Source organism: Salvelinus alpinus, chromosome 7 (assembly GCF_045679555.1).
Source record: "Salvelinus alpinus chromosome 7, SLU_Salpinus.1, whole genome shotgun sequence".
Taxonomy (NCBI): domain Eukaryota; kingdom Metazoa; phylum Chordata; class Actinopteri; order Salmoniformes; family Salmonidae; genus Salvelinus; species Salvelinus alpinus.
This window is the reverse complement of record NC_092092.1, coordinates 31,397,847-31,422,634: the sequence shown is the minus strand read 5'-3', so window position 1 is coordinate 31,422,634 and position 24,788 is coordinate 31,397,847. Positions and strand designations below refer to the sequence as shown.

General features: G+C 44.7%; 1 protein-coding gene and 1 pseudogene across 1 annotated transcript; one reads left to right on the top strand and one right to left on the bottom strand.

The window, feature by feature from the left end:
* Positions 1-1,485: 1,485 nt before the first annotated feature.
* LOC139581861 (large ribosomal subunit protein mL38-like) lies at positions 1,486-7,926 on the bottom strand (annotated as a pseudogene).
* Positions 7,052-24,788, top strand: trim65 (tripartite motif containing 65). Its single transcript, XM_071409828.1, has 8 exons — positions 7,052-7,530; positions 10,277-10,751; positions 11,001-11,096; positions 14,697-14,927; positions 22,009-22,177; positions 22,641-22,730; positions 22,955-23,172; positions 23,261-24,788. Exons 2-8 carry the CDS (start codon positions 10,317-10,319, stop codon positions 23,567-23,569), a joined length of 1,548 nt encoding a protein of 515 aa, XP_071265929.1. The 5' UTR covers positions 7,052-7,530; positions 10,277-10,316; the 3' UTR covers positions 23,570-24,788.

Below are 24,788 nucleotides of genomic sequence, written 5' to 3'. Positions count from 1 at the left end.
GACTCTGGGGTGTGAATACTTACATAAATGAGATCTGTATTTCATAGAATAAATTTGCTAAAATGTTTTCATGTGTGTAGATCAATTTAATCCATATTAAATTCAGGCTGTAACAATGTGGAATAAGCCAAGGTGTATGAATACTTTCTAAAAGGCTTTCTCCAATTGATCCCTATATTCTGAACCAGTTCTCTCGATGTATTCTAGTGAGTCGGTCAACAATTCTAATAAAAAAGGTACACCATATTTAAAGGGATGGCTTAAGAGTGTTAGGTTCTAATTCTCAGAGTAAAAAACTCAACGGACACTATGAAAGGTTAACCATGTTTATTCTGCTCAGAGGGTCGATACAGCTGCATTCAGACAAAACATGTTTCCACCACCACAAGTATATATACTCCAATGTGGGCACTTCTCTCCAGTCCTTACATCTTTTATGGTTCAACAGGAAGACAAACCATTGTTTCTCCCTTAAGGGGATCTGACTTGACCTCAACCCCCTTGATGCCTAATCCAAAGATCTCCACCCATATCCCCTACAGCAATCCTGTGACTTGTGACTTCCTACCATCCTGTACAGCAGGACTCTCCAACCCTGGAAGAGAGAGAGGCCTGCTGGAGTCATGCGGTCCTGGTGCTTCCTGTAGAAATCGACAGTCTTAAGTGTCCGCTGTGACAGAGATGCAGGAAGCGTGTTACTGTGAAATGAACAGATAGATGGTGGTCATGGAGCACAAATGATACTTGTATGTCCTGTTAGTCACCATGGTGATGGTCAGATGTCTTCATGGAAGTTGATGGTTCCTTCCTGTCTGAACAGGACAGACAAAGCGGTGAAAGCTGGTAGCCTTGGCAGGGATCGGGGCCAGATATTGACACGGGTCCTCTGACGTCACAGCCCCACCTGGGATGTTAATGGCCCGGTTTGTTTTTTTTGCGACCAATTTGTGATTGTCGTCATTTCAAATGGTAACTAAACTAATCTTCATGAATTAAAAACAGATTATCTTTAAAGGGTCATTATCTTAATCATCATATTGGTGGTGGAAGGAGTTCGTTACGGGCAATTCCACAGTAACAGAGTGATGTTGAGACTGCAAAGTTAAACCATACAACTAACTATGCACAAGGACTACTTAACAATTTCCACCAAATATTTTACAAACACACATGAAGGACAGTGCAGATGCAAAGTTTGATAACAGAATGACAGTTTGTGCTGTTGGTACCGTCATTCTGTTACCAAACTTTGCATCTTTACTGTTCAAGTTAATGTGTTTTTGGAACATTTTTGGTGGAAATTAAGTCATACTTGTGCATAGAGTTGTATGGTTTGTTTAACTTGCAATCATGGGTTTTTGTTTGGTATACATTTAAAAAGTGTAAAATCAGAGTCTCCGCATTATTCTGTTACTGTGGAATTGCCCTTACCCCCAGACCTTTTAAATCACTTACAAGTTTGACAAAAGCACAATACAATAATCATTATTGCAATACTAACACCAGCCAGTGCACACACTCCCCTTCACTATCCAGCAGATGCTCATCTGAAATGAAGGAATCATTCAGTAAATATTTCTTTAGTCATACATTCGCATGGGGACACAGTGCCACCATGTGGACATATTAAGAACTGGATTACAAAACTGGTATTCTCATATGGTGTATGAGTGTCTTACCTGGGCTGGTGAGCAGCAGTGTCCATAGGGAGCCCTACTCTGCCACAAAACTGACCTGAGGTGCTACAGGAGCCTGTCACACACAGAGGAGGGCAGGTGAAATAGAAGAAAGAGCCAATCAGGATTCAGAGAGCTAAAAAATTATCTGAACAAAGATACGATAATTGTCGCCGTATCTGTCATGAAAACTACTGTATACCCTACGATCCATTTCTGTTACCTCTCTGGGCATCAAGTGATTCCCATAATGTACTTGTGCTGAGCTGTCTTGGTCGTAGCTGACGCGCAGTGTGACCCGGGGGACGAAGTAGGCCATGGGGAACAGATCCTTGAAGATCCCATAGTGATCCGCAAGCCTCTGGACGTGGTACGGGTCACTTGTCTCCTCCCAGCCTGCTTTCACCCGATCCAGGGGGACGTTGACTGGAAAAACAACAAAGCCTAACCTCATAAGGTGAATTGCTGACACCTACTGTACAGGGTAGTAAAAAATACCCCCAAAACAAAATGTTTTAGATTAAAAAATTCATACTAATTATCAAAAGTCAAAATCACTAAGCAAATTCACGCTACTACCCTGAATTTAAAAAAAAAAAAAAAAAACTCCTTCAGTCGGATTTAAATGTCTATTCAGATCCCAACACAGGCTCAGGAACCTGGGAGAGTGGAACCTCTTCATTCAGTACTCCCTGTAACATTTCAGCTGTAAAGTCCTGGAGATCCAGAAATCTATTTGTCGCATTCACAATGTCTAGCTAATTAGAATGTTTTTATTAGTTTGACTAGTGCAATGTATCACTTGCGCTATAAACGCAAAAGTTCGTCTTCATTCTTAGTGTGTCGGGATCCTTCTCCTGCATGGCATTCACTGCAGACTGTGGGGACATCCACTAGCATCTAATCTCTACTCACTCCTTCAGCTATTTTCACTGCCTTCACATAGGAGACCTGCTGGATCGCCCTGATCCTAGCTACTGCAACCTACATCCTTACAGGTCACTCCGGGAACGTTATTCCAATCACAATTACAGCAGCATGTTTCATCTGACCCTTCAACTACTGCATATTTATTCCTTAGACAAAACACTTGCCAAGTGTCCAAACGTTTTACAATTGTAACACTGCAGCGGCTTCTGTGCATACGGTGTCACCGTATATTTCTCATACATAAGGTTTACATTAAGTCGGGAGTACCACTTCGTCAAATGACAGTAAAACTGATGCGCAAATAAGCCTATCGTTCGATTAAAGCGACGTGCGTCTACCACTCCTGGAACGTTATTATTAAACCACACATCCTCTATGTCAAACGAGAACCAATGTAAAGACAGTTTCAAGTTGGATATTTGCGCTTTCAAACCACTTGAGCCACAGACTCCAAATAAGTGTCATGATGTTGAAAAAATTGCGCACAACAGCACACGATTTGGACATTAATTCACTTTCCAAAGCTAATAAGCATGTGGAAATGTGAACAGCATTTTGTATTCCTAATTGAATTAGTTAGAGAGCGTAAACAAAGTACAAACTTCTTTTTACATTTGAATTTCAATAGCTCCTTGGACATGTGACCTGACTTCAAACAAGGTTCAGAATATACCCTGACTACCCTTCTATATTGCACACCCTTTAGTTTGTCCATTTTCATCTCTCACGTTTACATGATTTTTTACAAATTCAACATTTCAATAGCTCCTTGGTCATGTGACCTACTGACTTAAAACAAAGTTCAGAATGTACACTCAGTGGGCCTACACATTGCACACCCTTTTGTTTGTCCATTTTCATCTCACACGATTTTACAAACTTTCAATGTTTTTCAATGTTTCTAATTTCAATAGTTCCTTGGTCATGTGACCTACTGACCTCAAACTACTTTCAGAATGTCCACTGACTACACTTCTATATTGCACACCCTTTAGTTTGTCCATTTTCATCTCACACAATTTTACATGAATATTTCAAACTTCAATATCTCCTTGGTAATGTGACCTACTGACCTCAAACTACTTTCAGAATGTCCACGGTATAAGGGCACAAGGCGAGACCCAAATGCAGACATAGGAGGCAGATGGTTGAGCTCCGATAATTATTATAACAAAGGGAGTAGGCAAAGGGAGGTCGGGGACAGGCGAGAGTTCATAAACCAGGTCAGAGTCCAAACAGTACCAGACGATAGGCAGTCTCGAGGTCAAGCCAGGCAGGGGTCAGAAACCAGATCAGAGTCCAAAACAGTACAAGGGGATAGGCAGGCTGATAGTCAGAACTGGCAGAGTGGTCAGGCAGGCGGGTTCGGAGTCAGGACAGGCAAGGGTCGAAACCAGGAGAACTAGAAACAAACAGACTGGGAAAAGTAGGCGCAAGGAAAAACGCTGGTTGACTTGCCAAACAAGACGAACTGGCACAGAGACAGGAAACATAGGGATGTATACATTGGGGATAATAAGCGACACCTGGAGGGGTGGAGACAATCACAAGGACAGGTGAACCAGATCAGAGTGTGACACACGGACTGGCGCCTCGAGGCATCCAGTGCGGTAACGTGACCGATCGCGTAAAAGCTGGCGGGAGCCCCGGGGAGTGTTCTCTTTTCTTTGTGATGGGCAGGGCGCCCTGGAATGGGTTTGCCCCGAGAGAGGGGCCCAAGCCCTGGAAAGCGTTGTGGTTTTGGAGGCATCCGGTGAACTCTCCCTGGCCCTTGAAAATCTAGGGGAGAGGGTGTATATCTCATGCCGGGCCATACCCATGTCCGCAGCAGGTCTCCAAGGTGAACAGCCTCTGGCATGTTATAACAATGTAGGTAAGGGAAGTTGGCAAAAAAGATCCGTAACTTCGGGATAAGGATTGGCTCTAAGGGCTGGGTCAGTCGGGCTGGGGTGCGAAGCGGGGCTGGGCTCGAGCCGCATCTAGGGGAGCAGTCGCTCTGTCGCCCTCCTCTCGCCACCATTGGAAGTTCATTGTGCGGCCTATCTCGCGGTCTCTCGTGTGTGGTTTCGCAAGCGGCTGCGTGCAGGGGTTCGTCGGGGTGGTGTCCGTCGGCAGGGGTGTTGGGTCCGGTGGTTGGCGGCGGCAACTCTGGACGCGCGCCAGACCTTTCTCGCGGATCTCCCCAGACTACGGCACTCGCCGGCCCCCCACATTGTAGGTGGGGCAGTCTCCTCTACGCTCACTTGACTTGAGATGGAGACTAAACCCATTGGCCCCGCAGTGATAGGGCATTGCATGGATCTGGCTCATGCCCTACGAAGTGGGGAGAGGTATCTCCAGCTTGTCTGGGGAGGGAGGCCTACATCTGATGTGGGTAGTGCCATCCACGCTCATTGATTTTCTGCGGAACCATAAAATGGACGGAAGAAGCCTAGGTTCCCACTGGGCACGGATCACTGAACGTCAACTTGATGAAATTCAAAGGAACATACCCACCTGTCGCGGTCGCACTCAAATCACCCGTTGGGTGACTGTGACCCCCTCATGTCAAAGTGAGGAATATCGATGAAGCGCTGGTAAAGGTGGAGGGCTGACTGGGCAAGCAAATGATTGAAAGGGGAAGATTATTTTCTGTTGCTTCTTCCAACACCCAGTTGATGGTGCCGCTAGATACTGCAAGGGGTATTTGGTTCTCAAGCCTATAAGTATTGCGCTGGCACTTGATGCCGATTGGGTAAAAAAAAAAGCAGCTAGTCCGCAGAAGGTTAGTAGCGGCAACTGATGTCCAGTTTGTAAGACAGAAAAGCCTCTGATGATACCACCGGACCTTACTCAGGAGCAGCACTCAGGCTGTGGAGGTTGGGGACTTAGTCTCTGAGCGGATAAAAGCAGGCGGGTCACCAGGTGCACAGAGCTTGTTTCAGATTACCAGGTGCACAAGGAGGCCTCTAACAAGGTGGGGGGCACTCCCGAGTCCAAGCAGGGGCGGCCAGACTCGGGGGCTGGGGGCAGCACTCAGGCCATGGAGGTTGGAGTGGACTTAGTCTGTGAGCAGAAAAAAGCAGGCGGGTCACTAGGAGCACAGAGCTTGTTTCAGTTTACCAGGTGCACGTGGTTCCTGACAGCAGGACTATAGATGTCTTAGTAATTCCAAGGAGTAAGCTATACTCTAAGGCCAAGGGAGAGGGGTGTTGACCGGGTAAGGAGAGTAGGTCTGGAGGCCTGGAGGTCTGTAGTTCCAGGGAGTAAGCTATACACTCTCAGGCCCAGGGAGAGGGCAAGCAGGCGGGCAGGGAGTGTAGGCCTAGAGGCCAGGAGTCAGAGGTCACCAGGTCAATGGGGGCCTCCCTGGAGGTCAGGAAGCCCCCAGGGAGAAGGCCCAAGTGAATAGGTTTGTGAGTGACACTGTCCTTCAGAGGGGCAGAGCAGGCAAATTAATGTAAAATCGTGTGAGATGAAAATGGACAAACTAAAGTGTGTGCCATGTGTAGGGCCACTGAGTGTATATTCTGAACCTTGTTTGAAGTCAGTAGGTCACATGACCAAGGAGCTATTGAAATTAGAAACATTGAAAAACATTGAAAATTCATGTAAAATTGTGTGAGATGAAAATGGACAAACTAAAGGGTGTGCAATGTGTAGGCCCACTGACTGTACATTCTGAACCTTGTTTTAAGTCAGTAGGTCACATGACAGAGCTATTGAAATTCAAAAATGTAAATAAATAATTAAAATAGTGCGAGATCGACAAAAAACAATATATATATATATATATATATATATATATATATATATAAAAATAAATACAAATCGTGAGAAGTGTGCAATGTGTGTCTATGCCTTCGGGTTAGCTAGAACCAGTTTAACATTTTAGGAGTAATTGAAATTTGACATTTTTGATTTGTCACTATGTTGACGGTCCCTAACTGCTGTTGGTGGATGTAAGGATTACAGGCGAATATCCGTCGAATATTCAACCTGAAACTGTCTTTACCTCGGTCAAACGAGACACCAGAGACAACACCTTTAACCGGTGATCTACTCTGAAAAGCATAGCTTTGCACATCATATGTCGACATCTTGAAGAGCCAGAGAGCTTTCCTATTTTGCGATTTTGACACACGAAATCATACCGCTCATGAGTCCTGGTCACAATGACCGATTCCACTTTACCCAATTCGTTATTCACCATCTTCGAGACCGTAAACTGAGTCAACCAAAAAAATATCCTTGCTCACCATAAACTGCTGTTGATTTCCAACTTTAGACCCTTTTATTCTACTCTTCTTCTCCATCGTCCACACATTCTCATCAACTGTACTCGCGCCAAGAGAATCGCACAAGACCTCCACTTCCACCGGGCGCTGTCTGACTTTGGTGAATGAAGAAACGCAAACTGTAACATCCGGTAAGTGGGGATAGGTATGTGTAAGCGTACTTCGTCATCATGTGGAGCGTCTGCCATGTTCAAACCAACTCGGAAATCGCTGTCTTCCGACTTTTTAAAATGTATTTCTTATTTAACCTTTATTTAACTAGGCAAGTCAGTTAAGACCAAATTATTATTTACAATTACGGCATATACTTGCCAAACCCGGACGACGCTGGAACAATTGTGCGCCGCCCTATGGTACTCCCAATCACGGCCGGTTGTGATACAGCCTGGACTTCAGTTTATTCAAGACAACTGTGAACTCGGAAAAACGAACTCCGACTGAGAAAAATGTTTTGGATGATCATCCAACTAGGAATTCCAAATCGGGCCTCCTTCCAGAGCTCCGACCTTCCGACCTGCAGATCACTGACATCGTGATTTTACCTCGTTTTTTCCGAATTCCCAGTTGTCTTGAACGCTGTATTTCGGCAAGGCGGATTCCCAGCAACTGTATTTACGTCAGATGCCCTAATTTATTATATTGCACTGGTGAGCTACATTTACTTTTAAGTGGAATTTTAGCTAGAATTATATATGTGAAAAGTTTTACCTTTAATCCGTTTGGCTAATATCATAAAACTGTAACGTTACTCATATTTCGACTTGATAGCTGTCTTTTTACTGTAATCATGGTTACAAAGTAACGTTAGCTAGCTACATTAGCTATGTATTAACGTTAGCGCCCTGGCTTGTATCTACTGTGATGTCATTCATTTGATATAGCTAGGCTAGCTACAAACTACTGGCTTTGCTATAGCCTATGTAACATCGTTTGACCCACTCACCGTATGGCATCAAATGACAACATCTCATAGTATATAACGTTAATTCCTTTGTAATGGTCGAGTTGCTCATAATGTCCAACTGTCACCATGGTCATTCTCCTAAATATACAGTATATATACAGTGTATATATACAGTATATATATATATTAGGTTATATATATACACACAGTACAAGTAAAAAGTTTGGACACACCTAATCATTTCAGGGTTTTTCTTTATTTTTACTATTTTCTACATTGTCGAATAATAGTGAAGACATCAAAACTATGAAATAACACATATGGAATCATGTAGTAACCAAAAAAGTGTTCTTTAAAGTAGTCACCCTTTGCCTTGATGACAGCTTTGCACACTCTTGGCATTCTCTCAACCAGCTTCATGACATAGTCACCTGGAACGCATTTAAATTAACAGGTGCGCCTTGTTAAAAGTTAATTTGTGGAATTTCTTTCCTTAATGCGTTTGAGACAATCAGTTGTGTTGTGACAAGGTAGGGGTGGTATACAGAAGATAGCCCTATTTGGTAAAAGACCAAGTCCATATTATGGCAAGAACAGCTCAAATAAGCAAAGAGAAATGACGGGCAATCCGGAAAATTTGATGTTTTTTGCGATCAAGTGCTATGATGAAACTGACTCTCATGAGGATCGCCACAGGAAAGGAAGACCCTGAGTTACCTCTGCTGCAGAGGATAAGTTAATTCAAGTTATCTGCACCTCAGATTACAGCCCAAATAAATGCTTCACAGAGTTCAAGTAACAGACACATCTCAATATCAACTGTTCAGAGGAGTCTGCAAGAATCAGGCCTTCATGGTCGAATTGCTGCAAAGAAACCACTACTAAAGGACACCAATAAGAAGAAGAGACTTGCTTGGGCCAAGAAACACGAGCAATGGACATTAGACCAGTGGAAATCTGTCCTTTGGTCTGAGTCCAAATTTGAGATTTTTGGTTCCAACCGCCGTGTCTTTGTGAGACGCGGTGTGGGTGAACGGATGATCTCTGCATGTGTGGTTCCCATCGTGAAGCATGGAGGAGGTTTGCACTTCGTGGGACTATCATTTCGTTTTTCAACAGGACAATGACCTAAAACACACCTCCAGGCTGTGTAAGGGCTATTTGGCCAAGGAGAGGGATGGAGTGCTGCATCAGATGACCTGGCCTCCACAATCACCTGACCTCAACCCAATTGAGATGGTCTGGGATGAGTTGGACCGCAAGTGAAGGAAAAGCAGCCAACAAGTGCTTAGCATATGTGGGCACTTCTTGAAGACTGTTGGAAAAGCAATCCTCATGAAGCTGGTAGAGAGAATGCTAAGAGTGCAAAGCTGTCATCAAGGCAAAGGTTGGCTACTTTGAAGAGTCAAACATTTTAAATATATTTTGATTTGATGAACACTTGTTTGCTTACTACATGATTCCATGTGTGTTATTTCATAGTTTTGATGTCTTCACTATTATTCTACAATGTAGAAAATAGTCAAAATAAAGAAAAACCCTTGAATGAGTAGGTCTGTCAAAATCTTTGACTCATACTGTATATGGCACATCTTTTTGTCATTTAACTATTTTTGTGACTATCGCTAACAGAATATACACACCTTGAATTACATACCTATAGTAGAGAAGAGGAGAACATCTTTCTCATGATGTCAACTTTACTTCTCAACTCCTAATATTAGGCAAGTTACACTCATTGGAGCTATTTAAAATCACTGGAGTATCTGACAAAGGCTTTTAAAAAGCACCTGCAAGTACCAGTTATGGCAAGTGCCACTGGTAAGCTTTCTTGACTTAATTTTTGCCAACAAGACTAACCTTTGTTTAACCAGCTAAACAGGCACTATAAGATATATATTTTTTAAAGTTACCTTTCTATCTAATAGGCTGTGTTCACAGGAGGTTGGTGGCACCTTAATTGGGGAGGATGGGCTCGTGGTAATGGCTGAAGCAGAATTGGTGGAATGGTATCAAATACATGGTTAGCCAGCCATTAGTATGATCTGTCCTCCCTCAGCAGCCTCCACTGGCTGTGTTAGAGTTTACACTTCCTCCTCCAATTGTAATGTGGGGAGGTCAAAATAATGCAAAATCTATTCATTTTAAAATGTTGATTACTTCTCCTTGGCATTCACCTGATGATAAGATGTGAATTAAATATTTTTTGCTAACATATGATGGGGGTCGCCAGTTTGCCTGGGTGGTAGTCCCTGGGCAAGAAAGGTTGAAGACCCCTGTCCTAAATGGCTCTTTGTCTCGTGATGCTGTCAACAATAAATAAATGAACATGTTACAGTAGGCCAGTACACAATAATGTGACAGTATCATGGCTAGCTACAGCATGATGCAATCTTAGAATCAAGATTGAAATCCATATGCATGTTATGTAGCTACTGTATCAGCAACCTACATCATGTCCAACTTCTCCCATTAATTTCTCTCCACAGATCTGAAGAGGTGTGTTCTGTTCACAGATCTACTGGAGGGATGGAGACGCACAATTTGTCCTGCGCCATTTGCTTGGACCGCTTCAAATTCCCAGTTACCATCCCATGCGGTCACACCTTCTGTCGAGACTGCATCACAACTCACTGGGACACCAAGTCCAGGTCCGACATCGGGCCGCATTGCCCTATCTGCAACGAGAAATTCCCCACTAGACCCATCCTAAAACGCAACGTGTCCCTGTCCGTTCTGGCTGAGGCCACAGCGAACAGTGCTGGTGCATTCGGGAGAGACACTGTACCGGTTATGAGGGGCGACATGGCCAGAGCCACGCCCCTGATTCTGTGTGACCGACACAAGAAGTCCCTGGTGTACTACTGCCGGAAGGACAACATGTGTGTGTGCTGCGAGTGTGCCATCTCCGAGTGTAAGAACCACGAGAAAGTGCTGGTGGAGGCTGAGAAGGAGAACCGAGAGGTGAGTGTCAGACAGACCGTAAGTGGCTCCTATGTTTTTGTGACTGTCAAAGAGATGAACAAAAACAAAATCTGCCACAGCCCCATTGGCTGCCTGTGACCCAACACTAACTCCTGGAAAACACTGATACTATATATATATACACACTATATTCTCTCTGACAGGTCAACATTTGTGTGCTGCAAATGTCATGAAATTGAATTCATACTCTGCTGCATATCCTATGGTATTGTCTATCTGTTTGAACAGTTACTACTGAGGAAGAAGAGTGTGGAGGTGGGAATATGTATGGAGGAGACTGAGAGGAGCATCACTGAGCTGACAGAGAACATCACCAAAGCCAAGGTAACGTTGTTTTTTACAGTGACCGTCACTACACCTTTATATTGAAAGTACCATCGTCAATGGATAGGCCTACATTGGTTCATTGCGAAAAGGTTTCCTCTACTTGCAAGGTAGATTTGTCGGATATTAGTCGCATTGTTTCAAATTAGGGCTGTGACGGTCATGGACATTTGGATGAAGGTTATTTGTCAGCAATATGACCGCAGCCACTTTATAATCATTCAGTATATATTTTTAAAGATGCATATTTTGTCCTCCACTCCTGAATGCAGGTGCTACTGCTGAAAGGGGTGCGTTGTCTAGGCAGCCTAAGACTTGTTTTCTACAACACCTTGCTTGTTTCAGCAAAGTTTAATCACGTTAAAAATGGGGATGTAACGATTCACATAGGCATCTGTCCATGATTCAAATGTTTAAGATACAAGTGCATCGGTCTGCGGACCCCAAACCGATCAAAATGTAGCATGCATCGTTCATAAAAATCTATTCCAAATGTTACGAAATGCCGGTTCACAAAAATGTTTTGCTCATATTACATTCTTTCTACCTTCTGAAAATACCTCTCATCTTTTGTGACAACTGTCAAAGACTCCAGCCACCCAAGCCACAGACTGATCACTCAGCTACTGTTCGGCAAACGGTACCAGAGCATTGGCTCTCGGACGAACAGGCTCCGAGACAGCTTCCACCCCCAAGCCATAAGACTTCTAAATAGCCAGACTGCTGAATAGTCAATTAAGGGTACCCAAACTATCTGCACTGACCCTACACACACTCACTAGACTATATAAACACAAACCATATACACACACACACTCACTCACACACAACATTGACACCCCACACGCATACACTATGTTAGGTTCTAAATGACAGGGTAAAAACGGACGGACAACTATAAAAACTCAAACCAAGTTTATTCACCCAAAGGGTCAGACAGACAGCTGAACAGACAAAGATGTGTTTCCACCAGCAAGTGTATTTACCTCAATTTGGGTGAAGTCTCCTCCTTCCCTCTAAACATTACATCTTTATTGCTAGGCAGGAAGTTAAGTGATGCGGATAATAAACTGTTCCTTCTCCCTTAATGTGACCTGACCTAGGCCCCCATTCCTCACTAAACCACAGCTCTCCACCCTTATCAGTGACTGCAACCATGTGATTGCCTTAACTTTACTCAGTACATTCCAAGCTTAATTGACTCCACCATATACATTCCTCCTACAGATTAACTTCTGGTGTAGAAACCAAACTGTGGCGCTCCTCATTTCAATAGGATACCTGATGATTAACAATATTTCAAGTTTAGAAATCATAACCCATCAAATATATACGCACACACTTTTATACTCATCATTTGCTGCTGCTGCTCTGTTCTTTATTTTACTCTTATTATTATTTGCCCCCAGCTGTGCTCTGGACACCATATGTGAACTGATTGCCCCCCATCTATCTTCAGAGCTCGTGCTGCTAGGCGACCTAAACTGGAACATACTTAACACCCCAGCCATCCTACAATCTAAGCTTGATGCCATCAATCTCACACAAATTATCAATGAACCTACCAGGTACCACCCCAAAGCCGTAAACACGGGCACCCTCATAGATATCATCCTAACCAACTTGCCCTCTAAATACACCTCTGCTGTTTTCAACCAAGATCTCAGCGATCACTGCCTCATTGCCTGCATCCGTAATGGGTCAGCGGTCAAACGACCTCCACTCATCACTGTCAAACGCTCCCTGAAACACTTCAGCGAGCAGGCCTTTCTAATCGACCTGGCCGGGGTATCCTGGAAGGATATTGATCTCATCCCGTCAGTAGAGGATGCCTGGTTATTTTTTTTAAATGCCTTCCTCACCATCTTAAATAAGCATGCCCCATTCAAGAAATTTAGAACCAGGAACAGATATAGCCCTTGGTTCTCTCCAGACCTGACTGCCCTTAACCAACACAAAAACATCCTATGGCGTTCTGCATTAGCATCGAACATCCCCCGTGATATGCAACTTTTCAGGGAAGCTAGAAACCAATATACACAGGCAGTTAGAAAAGCCTGTATGGAGGAGTGGGCCAAAATCCCTGCTGCAGTGTGTGCAAACCTGGTCAAGAACTACAGGAAACGTATGATCTCTGTAATTGCAAACAAAGGTTTCTGTACCAAATATTAAGTTCTGCTTTTCTGATATGTCAAATACTTATGTCATGCAATAAAATGCAAATTAATTACTTAAAAATCATACAATGTGATTTTCTAGATTTTTGTTTTAGATTCCGTCTCTCACAGTTGAAGTGTACCTATGATAAAAATTACAGACCTCTACATGCTTTGTAAGTAGGAAAACCTGCAAAATCGGCAGTGTATCCAATACTTGTTCTCCCCACTGTACATAATTTACACACACACACTTTTTATTTTATTTTATTTTATTTAAGCCTCATTTTACCAGGTCAGTTGACTGAGAAAACATTCTCATTTACAGCAACAACCTGGGGAGTAGTTACAGGGGAGAGGTGGGAGATGAATGAGCCAATTAGAAGCTGGGGATGATTAGGTGGCCATGATGGTGGTGAGGGCCAGATTGGAAATTTAGCCAGGACACCGGGGTTAACACCCCTACTCTTATGTCCTTTGGTGACCGCAGAGTCAGGACACCCGTTTAATATCCCATCCGAAATACAGCACACCCTAAACGGGGAAATGTCCCGAATCACTGCCCTGGGGTATTGAGATATTTTTTTTAGGTCAGAGGAAAGAGTGCCTCCTACTGTCCCTCAAACACCACTTTCAGCAGCATCTGGTCTCCCATACAGGGACCGACTATGCTTAGCTTCAGTGGCAAGCCAGCATGGGGATGCAGGGTGGTATGCTGCACTAGCGCACATGCACACAGTCTTGTGACACACAATTCAGTCCCATTCAAAATCCTATTTTCCCTAACCCGTACTCTTAACCTAACCCCAAAACCTAACCTTAACCCTAAACATAACCCTAACCCTTAACATAATTCTAACCTTAACACTAACTTGTTCTCAACTAGCCTACCTGGTTAAATAAAGGTGAAATAAAATAAAGGGGGGGATTCCTGGTCCCCACAAGAATAGTTAAACACGTCCACCTCCACACACACAAACACACACAATGAGGGGATTCCTGGTCCCCACAAGAATAGTTAAACACGTCCACCTCCACACACACCTCCACACACAATGAGGCCCTTGTCTACATTCCTAGAGTCAGATGAACTTGTGGATACCATTTTTATGTCTCTGCGTGCAGTTTAAAGGAAGTTGCTAACTAGCACCAGTGTAATTGCTAACTCGCGTTAGCGCAATGACGAAGTCAATGAGTTCAACTGACTCTGGTGAAGTAAAAAATTAAATGTAAACGTAATGAGTTTTTTTATTTTCATGACGGTCTTCATCCATAATCTGCGGCTACACAAGCCAGCCCTAATTTCAATATTGGTTTATTGGAAAGTTGACACCTCTCTCACTGCAGTGTCAACTACAATCCTAAATACTACTACTATCCTTGTATCTATATGGTAAATGTTTCCCTCTTACTGTTCTCACCCCCAACTTCTCCCCCTCTGTAGGTGACCCTGCAGCAGACCTCCCACTGGGTGAATGCCAAGTTCTCCATGCTGTTGAAGGTGCTAGCAGAGAAACAGGAGTCTACAGAGAACTTCATTGAGCAGGAGAAGGAGGCTTCCCTCTCCCAGGTGGAGGCTAGGTTGGAGGAGCTACAGGAGAGGGCCAAGCAACTCGGGGAGCGCCAGAGCCAGATCGCAACTCTTCGCAACCTGCCCGACATCCAGCTAATACAGGTTAGCATTGACATATTTTCCCAAATAGATTGGATTTTTACCGGCATACAGAATGACCTATCCCCAAAAACAATATGCTGATCATTTATCTCAGAGCTGGTTTTACATGTAAGCATTCACTGCTATAAAACTTGTCGGTTAGGAGACTCAAGCCTAGTGTGCACAGAGCAGAGTAATAGAAATGTTTGAAAAGATTGATAACCGTGATATTTAGCACTGGCGCCGTTCCCTCCTGATTCAGGCAGCATCCTCTATTTACAGACCATTGATATGTTCTACTCCCCAGTAAACAAATCACATCAGGATATAACAAGATTGAACCCAAGTGCAGACTCAGACGAGGAGACAGGGATAAGGTTACCAAGGTATTTATTGAAAAGCAGGGGGAGATGGGGTGCAGGCCAGGGGGAGCTTGGGCGGGTAGCAGGAAACTAGGAACTGAGGCTAGGGTAAGGGGAGTAGGGGCAGGGTAAACAGGTCCGGAGCGGCAGGGCACCCAGCAGCACTCCTCAGGCCCGTATCCTTCCCAGTCCACCAGGTACTGCCAGCCCCGACGGCGCACGTCCAGAAGCTGCCGGACGGTATAGGCAGGATGGTCATCAATGAGCCGAGGGGGTGGAGGAGCTGCTGCAGGAGAAGACAGGTTTAATCAAGGATACATGGAAGGTAGGGTGGATCCTGAGAGAGGCTGGGAGTTTCAGGCGCACAGCAGAGCGGTTAATGACACAGTCAATCTCAAATGGCCAATGAATCGGGAGGAAAGTTTCTTCGATGCAACTTTCAATGGCAGGTCCCTTGAAGAGAGCCATACCTTTTGGCTTGGGGTGTAGACTGGAGCTGAGGCACGGCGACGGTTGGCTTGGGACTGGGTCCTGGAGGAGGCACGGGAAAGAGAAGCCTGTGCCTTCCTCCAGGTACGAGGACAACGGTGCATATGGTCATGGACAGAGGGGACCTCAAGCTCTTGGGCGGGGACCAAGAGGGGTTGGAAACCCAGAGCACACTCGAAAGGTGACATACCTGACGAGGAGTTGGTGAGGGTGTTTTGCGCATAGTCAACCCAGGGTAGCTGAGCACTCCAGGAGGAAGGGTTAGCAGAAGTCACGCAGCGTAGGGTAGTCTCTATCTCCTGGTTGGTCCGTTCAGTCTGGCCGTTGGTCTGAGGGTGATATCCCGAAGAAAGACTGACATTGATAGCAAGAGCTGAACAGAAGGATCTCCATATCTGGGATGTAAACTGGTGTCCCGTCGGAAACGATGTCAGTGGGGATGCCATGCAGATGAAACACATGGGATACCAGCAGGTCTGCAGTTTCCCTGGAGAACGGGAGCTTGGAGAGGGGAATGAAGTGAGCCGCTTTGGAAAATCTGTCAATAATGGTGAGGATGACTGAGTTACCGTTAGATGGGGGAAGGCCAGTGACGAAATCTATGTGTGACCAAGGGCGGCTGGGTATGGGAAGGGGGCGAAGCAGACTGGAAGTGGGTCTAGTGGAGGTTTTGTTCCGGGCACAGACCGAGCAGGCTGAGACAAACTCCCAGGCATCTCTCTCCATGGTGGGCCACCAAAAGCTCTGATGCAGGAAGGCAAGGGTCCGGTTTATGCCAGGGTGACAGGTGAGGCAGGTAGAATGCGCCCACTGAAGAACAGAGCAAACAGAATCAGAAACAAACAGAGCATTTCTAGGACCGTTACCCGGGTCAGGCTAGTTCTGCTGAGCCTGGCGGATACGGGACTCGATCTTCCAGGAGACGGCGGCAACGATGCAGGTGGATGGCACAATGGAATCTGACTCAGAACCATTGTTGTTGGCGGTGAACTGGCGGGAGAGGGCGTCAGGCTTGGTATTCCTAGAACCGGGGCGATAAGTGAGTGGGAAGTTGAATCTACCGAGGGAACAAGGCCCACTTGGCTTCCCGGGAGTTCAGACGTTTGGCAGTCTGGATGTAGGACAGGTTTTTATGGTCAGTCCACACGATGAAGGGGAGTACAGAGCCCTCCAGCCAGTAACGCCATTCCTCCAGAGCCAGCTTAACTGCCAGGAGTCAAAATTATTCTCTGCAGGTGAGAGCTTACGGGAGAAGAATGCACATGGGTGGAGCTTCTGATCAGAGTGGAGTTGAGAGTGGTGCTGCCAGACGGCTGTAGTTGCGGATGAAACATCTGTAAAAATTGGCAAACCCCAGGAAATGCTGTAGCTGCTTCAGGTTAAAGGGTGCAGGACACTCTGTGACTGCCATGACCTTGGCGGGGTCCATATGTAACTTCACCTGTGCAATAATATAACCGTAAAGACAGAGAAAACATGGAACTCACATTTCTCAGCTTTGACAAAAAGCTTATTCTCCCACAGCCGTTGGAGAACTTGGCGAACGTGTTGCTGGTGAGCCTCAGGGTCCTTAGAAAAAAATCTGAATGTCATCCAAATAGACAAAAACGAAGCGTCCAATCACATCCCTCAGCACTTTATTGACTAGGTTCTGGAAAACAGCAGGGGCGTTAGTAAGACCAAAAGGCATGACCAAATACTCAAAGTGGCCAAGTGGTGTGTTAAACGCAGTTTTCCACTCGTCCCCCTCTCTGATGCAGACAAGGTGGTAGGCATTCCGGAGGTCGAGTTTGGTGAACAACGTGGCAACATGGAGGGGGGCAAAAGCAGAACTGATGAGTGGCAAGGGATACTTATTCAGCCCCCAGAAGTCTATACCTCACTGACCCATCCTTTTTATTTACAAAGAAAAAACCAGCACCCACCGGAGAGGAAGAAGGCCTGCAGCCAGGGAAACCTGGATGTACCTTTCCATAGCCTCGTGCTCCGGGCGAGAGAGGTTATACAACCGAGCTCATCGAGTCCATCAGGCTCATCCCTGGACACCAACTCGTCCTTGATGTTCTCAGTGAGAGCGTTCTGGAATGCTCCCTGAACGGCCTCATTCTAGCCGCTCTCAGCGGCAAGGGTGCGAACCTCGATCGCCATTTCAGCGACACTATGGGAGCCTTGATAGAGGGACAGGAGTCATTTAGCGGCATCCTTACTGCTGACAGGGTGGTCGAAGACTCTCATCATCTCCTCCGTGAAGCTGGAGTAGGAGGAGCAGATGGACTGTCTCTCCCACACCGCCGTGGCCCAGGAAAGCGCTGCTCCACGGAGGCAGCCAATCAGTAAGGAAATCATGGCCCGTTCGCTAACATAGGAGTAGGGCTGTTGCTCGAATACTAGTGAACATTGTACCAAAAATGCTCTGCAAGCTCCGAGGTTGCCATCGTAACGCTCGGGGCCGGAACAAATGGCTCACGGGGCAGAGGAGAAGGACTAGGGGCTGGTTGCGAGCTCTGGGCGAAGGTTCGGTCCTGCAGGTCAGAAAGGCTCCGTGAAAACTCCTTGACGTGCTCCAGAAGGGTTTTCTGTGCCTGGTCATGTTGCTCGAGCATGGCGCCTTGGCCGGCGAAGGTTTGGTGGAGAGGATCTAAGTCTGCTGGGTTCATATATTTTGGCCAGATTGTACTGTTACGCGGAGTGGAGCAGGTGAACCTAAGTGCAGACTCAGACGAGGAGACAGGGATAAGGTAACCAAGGTATTTATTGAAAAGGCCAGGGGGAGCTCGGGCGGGTAGCAGGGAACCAGGAACTGAGGCTGGGGCAAGGAGAGTAGGGGCAGGGTAAGCAGGTCCGGAGCAGAATCCAAGGAAGCAGTAGAGTGGGGGTCCAGGGCAGGGAAGCAGGATTGACGAGACGAGGGACTGGCGACAGGGACCAGAGTCAGAGCAGACGGAACTGTAGCGAAGAGAAAAGCAGAATTATGGTAGGGAAAACAGGCACCACAGAATAACGAGATCTATGCAGGAACAAACGGCTTGAAATGCAGACTGACTGAGCAGAAGCTACGATCTGGCAGCGTGGAAGTGGCAGGCCTGAGTATTTGCAGAGGTCTTGATTATGGAACAGGTTGCAGCTGGTGGGGATCTGCTCTGACTCCAGCACACCTGTCTCCACTCACATAATCAGATACACCCACACAGAGAGAGGGAGAGAGCACTGGGGGGCTTGCGGCAGGTTAGGGAGTCACAGGATGAGAAGTAGAGGGCGTGGCAGAGGCAGATGTAACACTACCATAGTTTGGAGAAGCCTGGGACTGTACTTCATTAGTCTCCAAATACTCTAGAGCATCAACTAGATTCAGCCGCGGGGAGATTTTTTTTGGTCGGGGGGGCCAGAACATATTTACTAATAATTTGTAGACTTTAAAATGACAGCAAGAAGCCCAAACATATAAAATATTTGACTAAAACATAATCATTTCAAGCATTGCTTACATTTGTATACGATCACATTTGTCTCTATTATGTGTGGGAATAGTTGGAGCTGGAGCACTTGGAGCTGATTTCCTGGTGTTTTTACAGTCTTCGAGTGCATTCGGAAAGTATTCAGACACCTTGACTTTTTCCACATGTTGTTATGTTACAGCCTTATTCTAAAATGGATTAAAACAAAAAATATCCTCATCAATCTACACACAATTCCCCATAATGACAAAGCAAAAACCTTTTTTGATCAATTAGCCTTTTAAAATTATGAACTTGGATTAGCTAACACAACGTGCCATTGGAACACAGGAGTGATGGTTGCTGATAATGGGCCTATGTACGCCTATGTAGATATTCCATAAAAAATCTGCCGTTTCCAGCTACAATAGTCATTTACAACATTAACAATGTCTACACTGTATTTCTGATCAATTTGATGTTATTTTAATGGTCAAAAAAAATATTTTCTTTCAAAAACAAGGACATTTCTAAGTCACCTCAAACTTTTGAACGGTAGTGTATATACTCGTACTTGATTGATAAATTAAGGTAATTAATTAGTAAGCAACTCCCCTCACCTGGTTTTCTAGGTTTTAATTGAAAGGAAAAAACAAAATTGAATTGAAAGGAAAAACCCAGAAGACACTAGGCCCTCTATGGAATGAGTTTGACATCCCTGCTCTAGCCTATCCACTGGGCAAAAACTGGTTGAATCAACGTTGTTTCCACGTCATTTCAACCCCAGAAATCAATGTGATGACGTTGAATCAACGTGGGAAACCGATTGGATTTGCAAGTCATCAGTGTGGCTAATATTCTGCTTATTGTCATGACTGTCCACGAGAATCCAAATAGGTCAGATCAGGTTTGCAATGAATAACTTCAATCAGACCCCCTCTCACCCGTAGAGGGGGAAGGAAAGAACTAGTGGGGATTAACAACTCATGTCCTGTTGTAAATCAAGGGAGAAAATCCAGGCCTGCACTCTCAAGATTCACCAAAGGAATGTGCTTCGTCTCAACAGACTTTTTCCCGCTGAAACTCACACATTCAAAAGTGAATACTGGAACAATATTTCTAACAGAGAACGTGGGCTTTAGGACACAAATGTCATTTTGTTTGTTATTTTGTGATGTCATTAAAAAATGTAAAAAGGAAATACTGTAACATGGAAAGTATACCAACTACATATGTGAAGTTTCCATACTATGCGTTGTGCATTTAATATGAAAGATGATGAAAGTGTTTTTGCTAAGACAGGGATGTGATTTGAGAAGTTAAGAGATAATTGTTTTCCATAACTTTGCACAGTGAGTAATCACCGCCCCAGAGTGAGGTCAGGGAGCGTGCCAGCCTGCCGGAACCGCCCCTTTTGAGGAAAAGGTATAAAGGACTTTTGAGGAAAAGGTATGAAGGATAGGTTAAGAAGTTAACACATTGAACCAGAAAAGGCGTGAAGCGGCAGCTGCGCGTTTTAAAATGGTTTTTACTTTGAATCTTAACACGAGGTAGAGATGATAAACTCACCTCTCGGACAATCACTGTAATGGCTGATTAGCTGTTCTTAGTAAAGTATCTTCTAAAGTGAATTTAAGTAAGACCATCCTGTTACTCTGCTCAAACCATCTTATTACGCTACTCTCATCACCCCATTGGGTAACCATCAATATGGCTGGCTAAGCCTATCTTCAAAGAAGCATCTTCAAGGGCGAATGGAAGGAAAATCAACTCTGTAATTCTGTTCAGGAATACACAACAAGTCACCGGATACCGGACAACTACGAAGAAGGACAACAGGAGAAGAATTGTTGGAACCATTTTGGACAATCAGAGCCTTACAAGCGTGCCGCAAAAGGGCCCAACCCCCTTTCCAAGGCTGCTCCATTCACCGAGAGACCCCCGGCGAACCCAAGCATGTCATGAAATATATTCATGATTTCTTTCTCAATGCGGGTGCTGGTTCGTGTGCAAAGTATATGGTTATTGTAGGTGAGAGTAGTTTCTGAATGTGACAATGTTAAGTGTGTCTGTCTCTCTCTCTCTCTCTCTTCATCTCTTTAACAAGCATCCATGTTGTTGTCAATGCACTAGGGACCTGTTTTCAGCGTATTAAGTCTTCAGTCAATAACCGGTGCAGAGTGTATGTTTATCCTGTGTTCCCATTTAGTTAGCTAGTAAATAAATAATTTAACCAATTTGTGTAGTACTGAATCATAAGTAAGGCTCGAGTTTTTGCAGATGCAAGGAGGTTACGACTGTTCAAAATGATATGATACGAGGTTATGATTAATAAGTTGTCTGTTTATAGATGTGATAGGTAAAGACCTTTTAGAGTTTAATTCAGGAGATGGTAACTCTTTAAATAACCACTGTCGTGGTGCCCCAGATCCTAATGAGCTAATTGTTACATGGTTAATTCAAATCGGGTAACAATTACACATAGTTGGTTAATTAGTTGACTAACAGTCTTCAGATTAATGTTAAAGTCAAGTCACGACATTATCATAGTAGCCTATCAAGTCCTAAGTGAAAATACCAGTCATCGGAAGGCAAGTCCGAGTCACCAATGGCCAAGTCCAAGTTTAGTCACAAGAAATAAAATCAGGATTCGAGTCGTACTCGAGTCCGAGTCCTGTACTTGAGTACTACAACACTGCATAAATCACATACATAAAATATATGAACATGTTAGCACTAAGTAGCTTTGGGATAAAATTCCCATATTGTATTATTATTGACAATCATACTATATCATTTTCCTCCTTTGCTCTGTAGGAGTCTCGGCTGGTGGAGGTCCCTCGTATGAAGGACATTCCAGTGGATGTGACCCCTAACCTGCAGGAGAGGCTCAGCGGGGTGACAGACGTCCTCTCACGGATCTCCAAGCTAGTATCTGAGGACCTGGAGAAGGCTGTGTCTACAGCTGTGGGGCAGGACAAGCAAGGTAACCTAACCTCACTGTATGAAGGAGGAGGCTGTGTGTAAGGTCAGGACAAGCAAGGTAACCTAACCTTATTGTATGAAGGAGGAGGCTGTGTGTAAGGTCAGGACAAGGTAACCTAACCTCACTGTATGAAGGAGGAGGCTGTGTGTAAGGTCAGGACAAGGTAACCTAACCTCACTGTATGAAGGAGGAGGCTGTGTGTAAGGTCAGGACAAGGTAACCTAACCTCACTGTATGAAGGAGGAGGCTGTGTGTAAGGTCAGGACAAGGTAACCTTATTGTATGAGGAGCATATTGTCTTACTTTGCCGAGGTAAATGCTCTATATTTAGCTGCTCTATATTTAGCTGGAGCTGTGTGTGTTGTTTTTATGGATAGTCATCTCTAAACTTTTAAAATGTCTGTCTGTGTTTCTCCCCCAATCTCCCTCCTTTTCCCCATCCCCCACCCCCTCTCTTCCCTAGGTTCTCCCCAGGATAAGCGCCCTGTCCTGGCTGTGGTCCCCAGTCCTGCTGCTCCATGTCACCCCACTGGGAAGGAGGGCCTCAGTGAATGTATGTGGTCGTTCCTTACTTTAACATAAAACTTTCAGATATTAACACAGTAACTGTAAATAATAGCATATATTTTTTTTCTGGAATCTATAATTAGTAACCTGAATGATGTTCAGAACTTTACCAACATAAGCGTGATCTATCACCTACCCTTTGTTTTAGAGCTAATTTAGACTAATAAACTGTACACCTAAATGTCTTCTCACATGCTACCTCCTCCTCAGACCGCTGCACCCTGACCTTTGACCCTCGCACGGCCAACGGTCACCTGCTCCTCTGCCAGGAGAACCTACGGGCGGAACACCTGACCTCTGGGCCGCGCCCTGTCCCAGCCCACGAGGCTCGCTTTGACCACACCTGGCAAGTGCTCTGCTTCCAGGGCTTCAAACACGGAAAGCACTACTGGGAGCTGGAGTTGTCCAAGCCATGGGCCTACCTGGGGGTAAGAAGATGTGAAGGCCATGGTAGCCAAATGATATGTAAATATTTGTATATACTGTATAGAATTGACCCCTGCATCTCTCCCCCAGGTGACTTACGAGGGCATCCCCAGGAAGGAAAAGGGGAAAAGGTGCATGGTGGGAATGAACGATCTGTCCTGGAGCCTCCAGCTGGATGAGCGCCAGCTGAGTGCCTGGCACAACGGCCGCCAGGAGACGGTGGCTGGCCACTCCCACCACTCCCGCATCGGAATTCTGCTGGACTACGAGGCTGGAACACTGACGTACTATGGAGACGGGCATACGCGGCTGCATGCCTTCCACTGTGCCTTCACTCAGGAGCTGTTCCCCGCCTGTTGGATAGGGGAGGGCGTGAGCATCACCCTCTGCTCGCCATGACGACAACACGAAAGGGAATGACCGTGACCTAACAATCTCTTATAGGACTAGTCTTGGGAAACTATAACCCTGTTTATACCTGGTGCTAACATGGGTCCTTTGTCCTGATCTTGCCTACATTCTGATTGTGCCTACATTTCCAGAAATGTGTCTACATACAGTATGCTATTAAAATGTGCCTGTTGTTGGTCCATTGTGTCTCCATTTTGACCAGATTTCCTTGTCCCTTTATGCAAATTATTTCACAGCTTTCAAAATAATATTTATTTATTGTAAGACACATATTGATGTAATCAGTCAATAATCAGTCAATGGTGCCACCTGTCAATGATTTTAGAGAGTGGAATAATTATGATTTAAATGTTTTTTCTGTCCGGATCTGTCTACACTTGTAAAATATCCAGACACTGTGTCTGAATACCTCCAGTCACAATCAAATTACAATGTGTCTTTTTATTGTCAACACCTGTCTACAAATGTGGGCACAATCAGGATGTTGACAGGATCAGGACACAAGTTAAAACCAGGTAAAAACGGGGATCAGTTATTTTTCGGGAACCATAGACATTGCATCATTGTATCTTTCCCATTGTGGCGTCTGTGAGAGCACGGAAAAGTCTAAACGGGATCCTAGGGACGTCCCAACTCTGGCATCATTCCGTTGAAGTTGAATTTTAAACATTTTGAGTTAGGGTTGGGAGGTAGATCGTTTTTGGCTGTTTGTGCATACTTTTTTTTTTCTAGAGACAAGCTGAAGTTCGAAGCCGAAGTCTACGCCCCTTTGTCGGTGATTGGTCAACAGTAGTGATTTTTCAATGAAGTGTATGTTGTCATTCAACAAGAGATTAATTGTTTTCCTGTACACCACCGTTCAAAAGTTTGGGGTCACTTAGAAATGTCCTTGTTTTTGAAGGAAAAGCAAATTTTTTGTCCATTTAAAATAACATCAAATTGATCAGAAATACAGTGTAGACATTGTTAATGTTGTAAATGACTATTGTAGCTGGAAACGGCTTATTTTGAATGGAATATCTACATAGGCGTAGAGGCCCATTATCAGCGACCATCATTCCTGTGTTCCAATGGCACATTGTGTTAGCTAATCCAAGTTTATCATTTTATAAGGCTAATTGATCATTAGAAAACCCTTTTGCAATTATCTTAGCACATCTGAAAACTGTTGTCCTGATTAAAGAAGCAATAAAACTTCTTCAGACTA

Excerpts from the sequence above, each read along its gene's own strand:
- trim65 (XM_071409828.1), top strand. The coding sequence starts at position 10,317 with ATGGAGACGCACAATTTGTCCTGCGCCATTTGCTTGGACCGCTTCAAA. Across the intron at positions 11,097-14,696 it reads AGAACATCACCAAAGCCAAG|GTGACCCTGCAGCAGACCTC; the intron begins GTAACGTTGTTT and ends CCCCCTCTGTAG. Across the intron at positions 22,731-22,954 it reads GAAGGAGGGCCTCAGTGAAT|ACCGCTGCACCCTGACCTTT; the intron begins GTATGTGGTCGT and ends CCTCCTCCTCAG.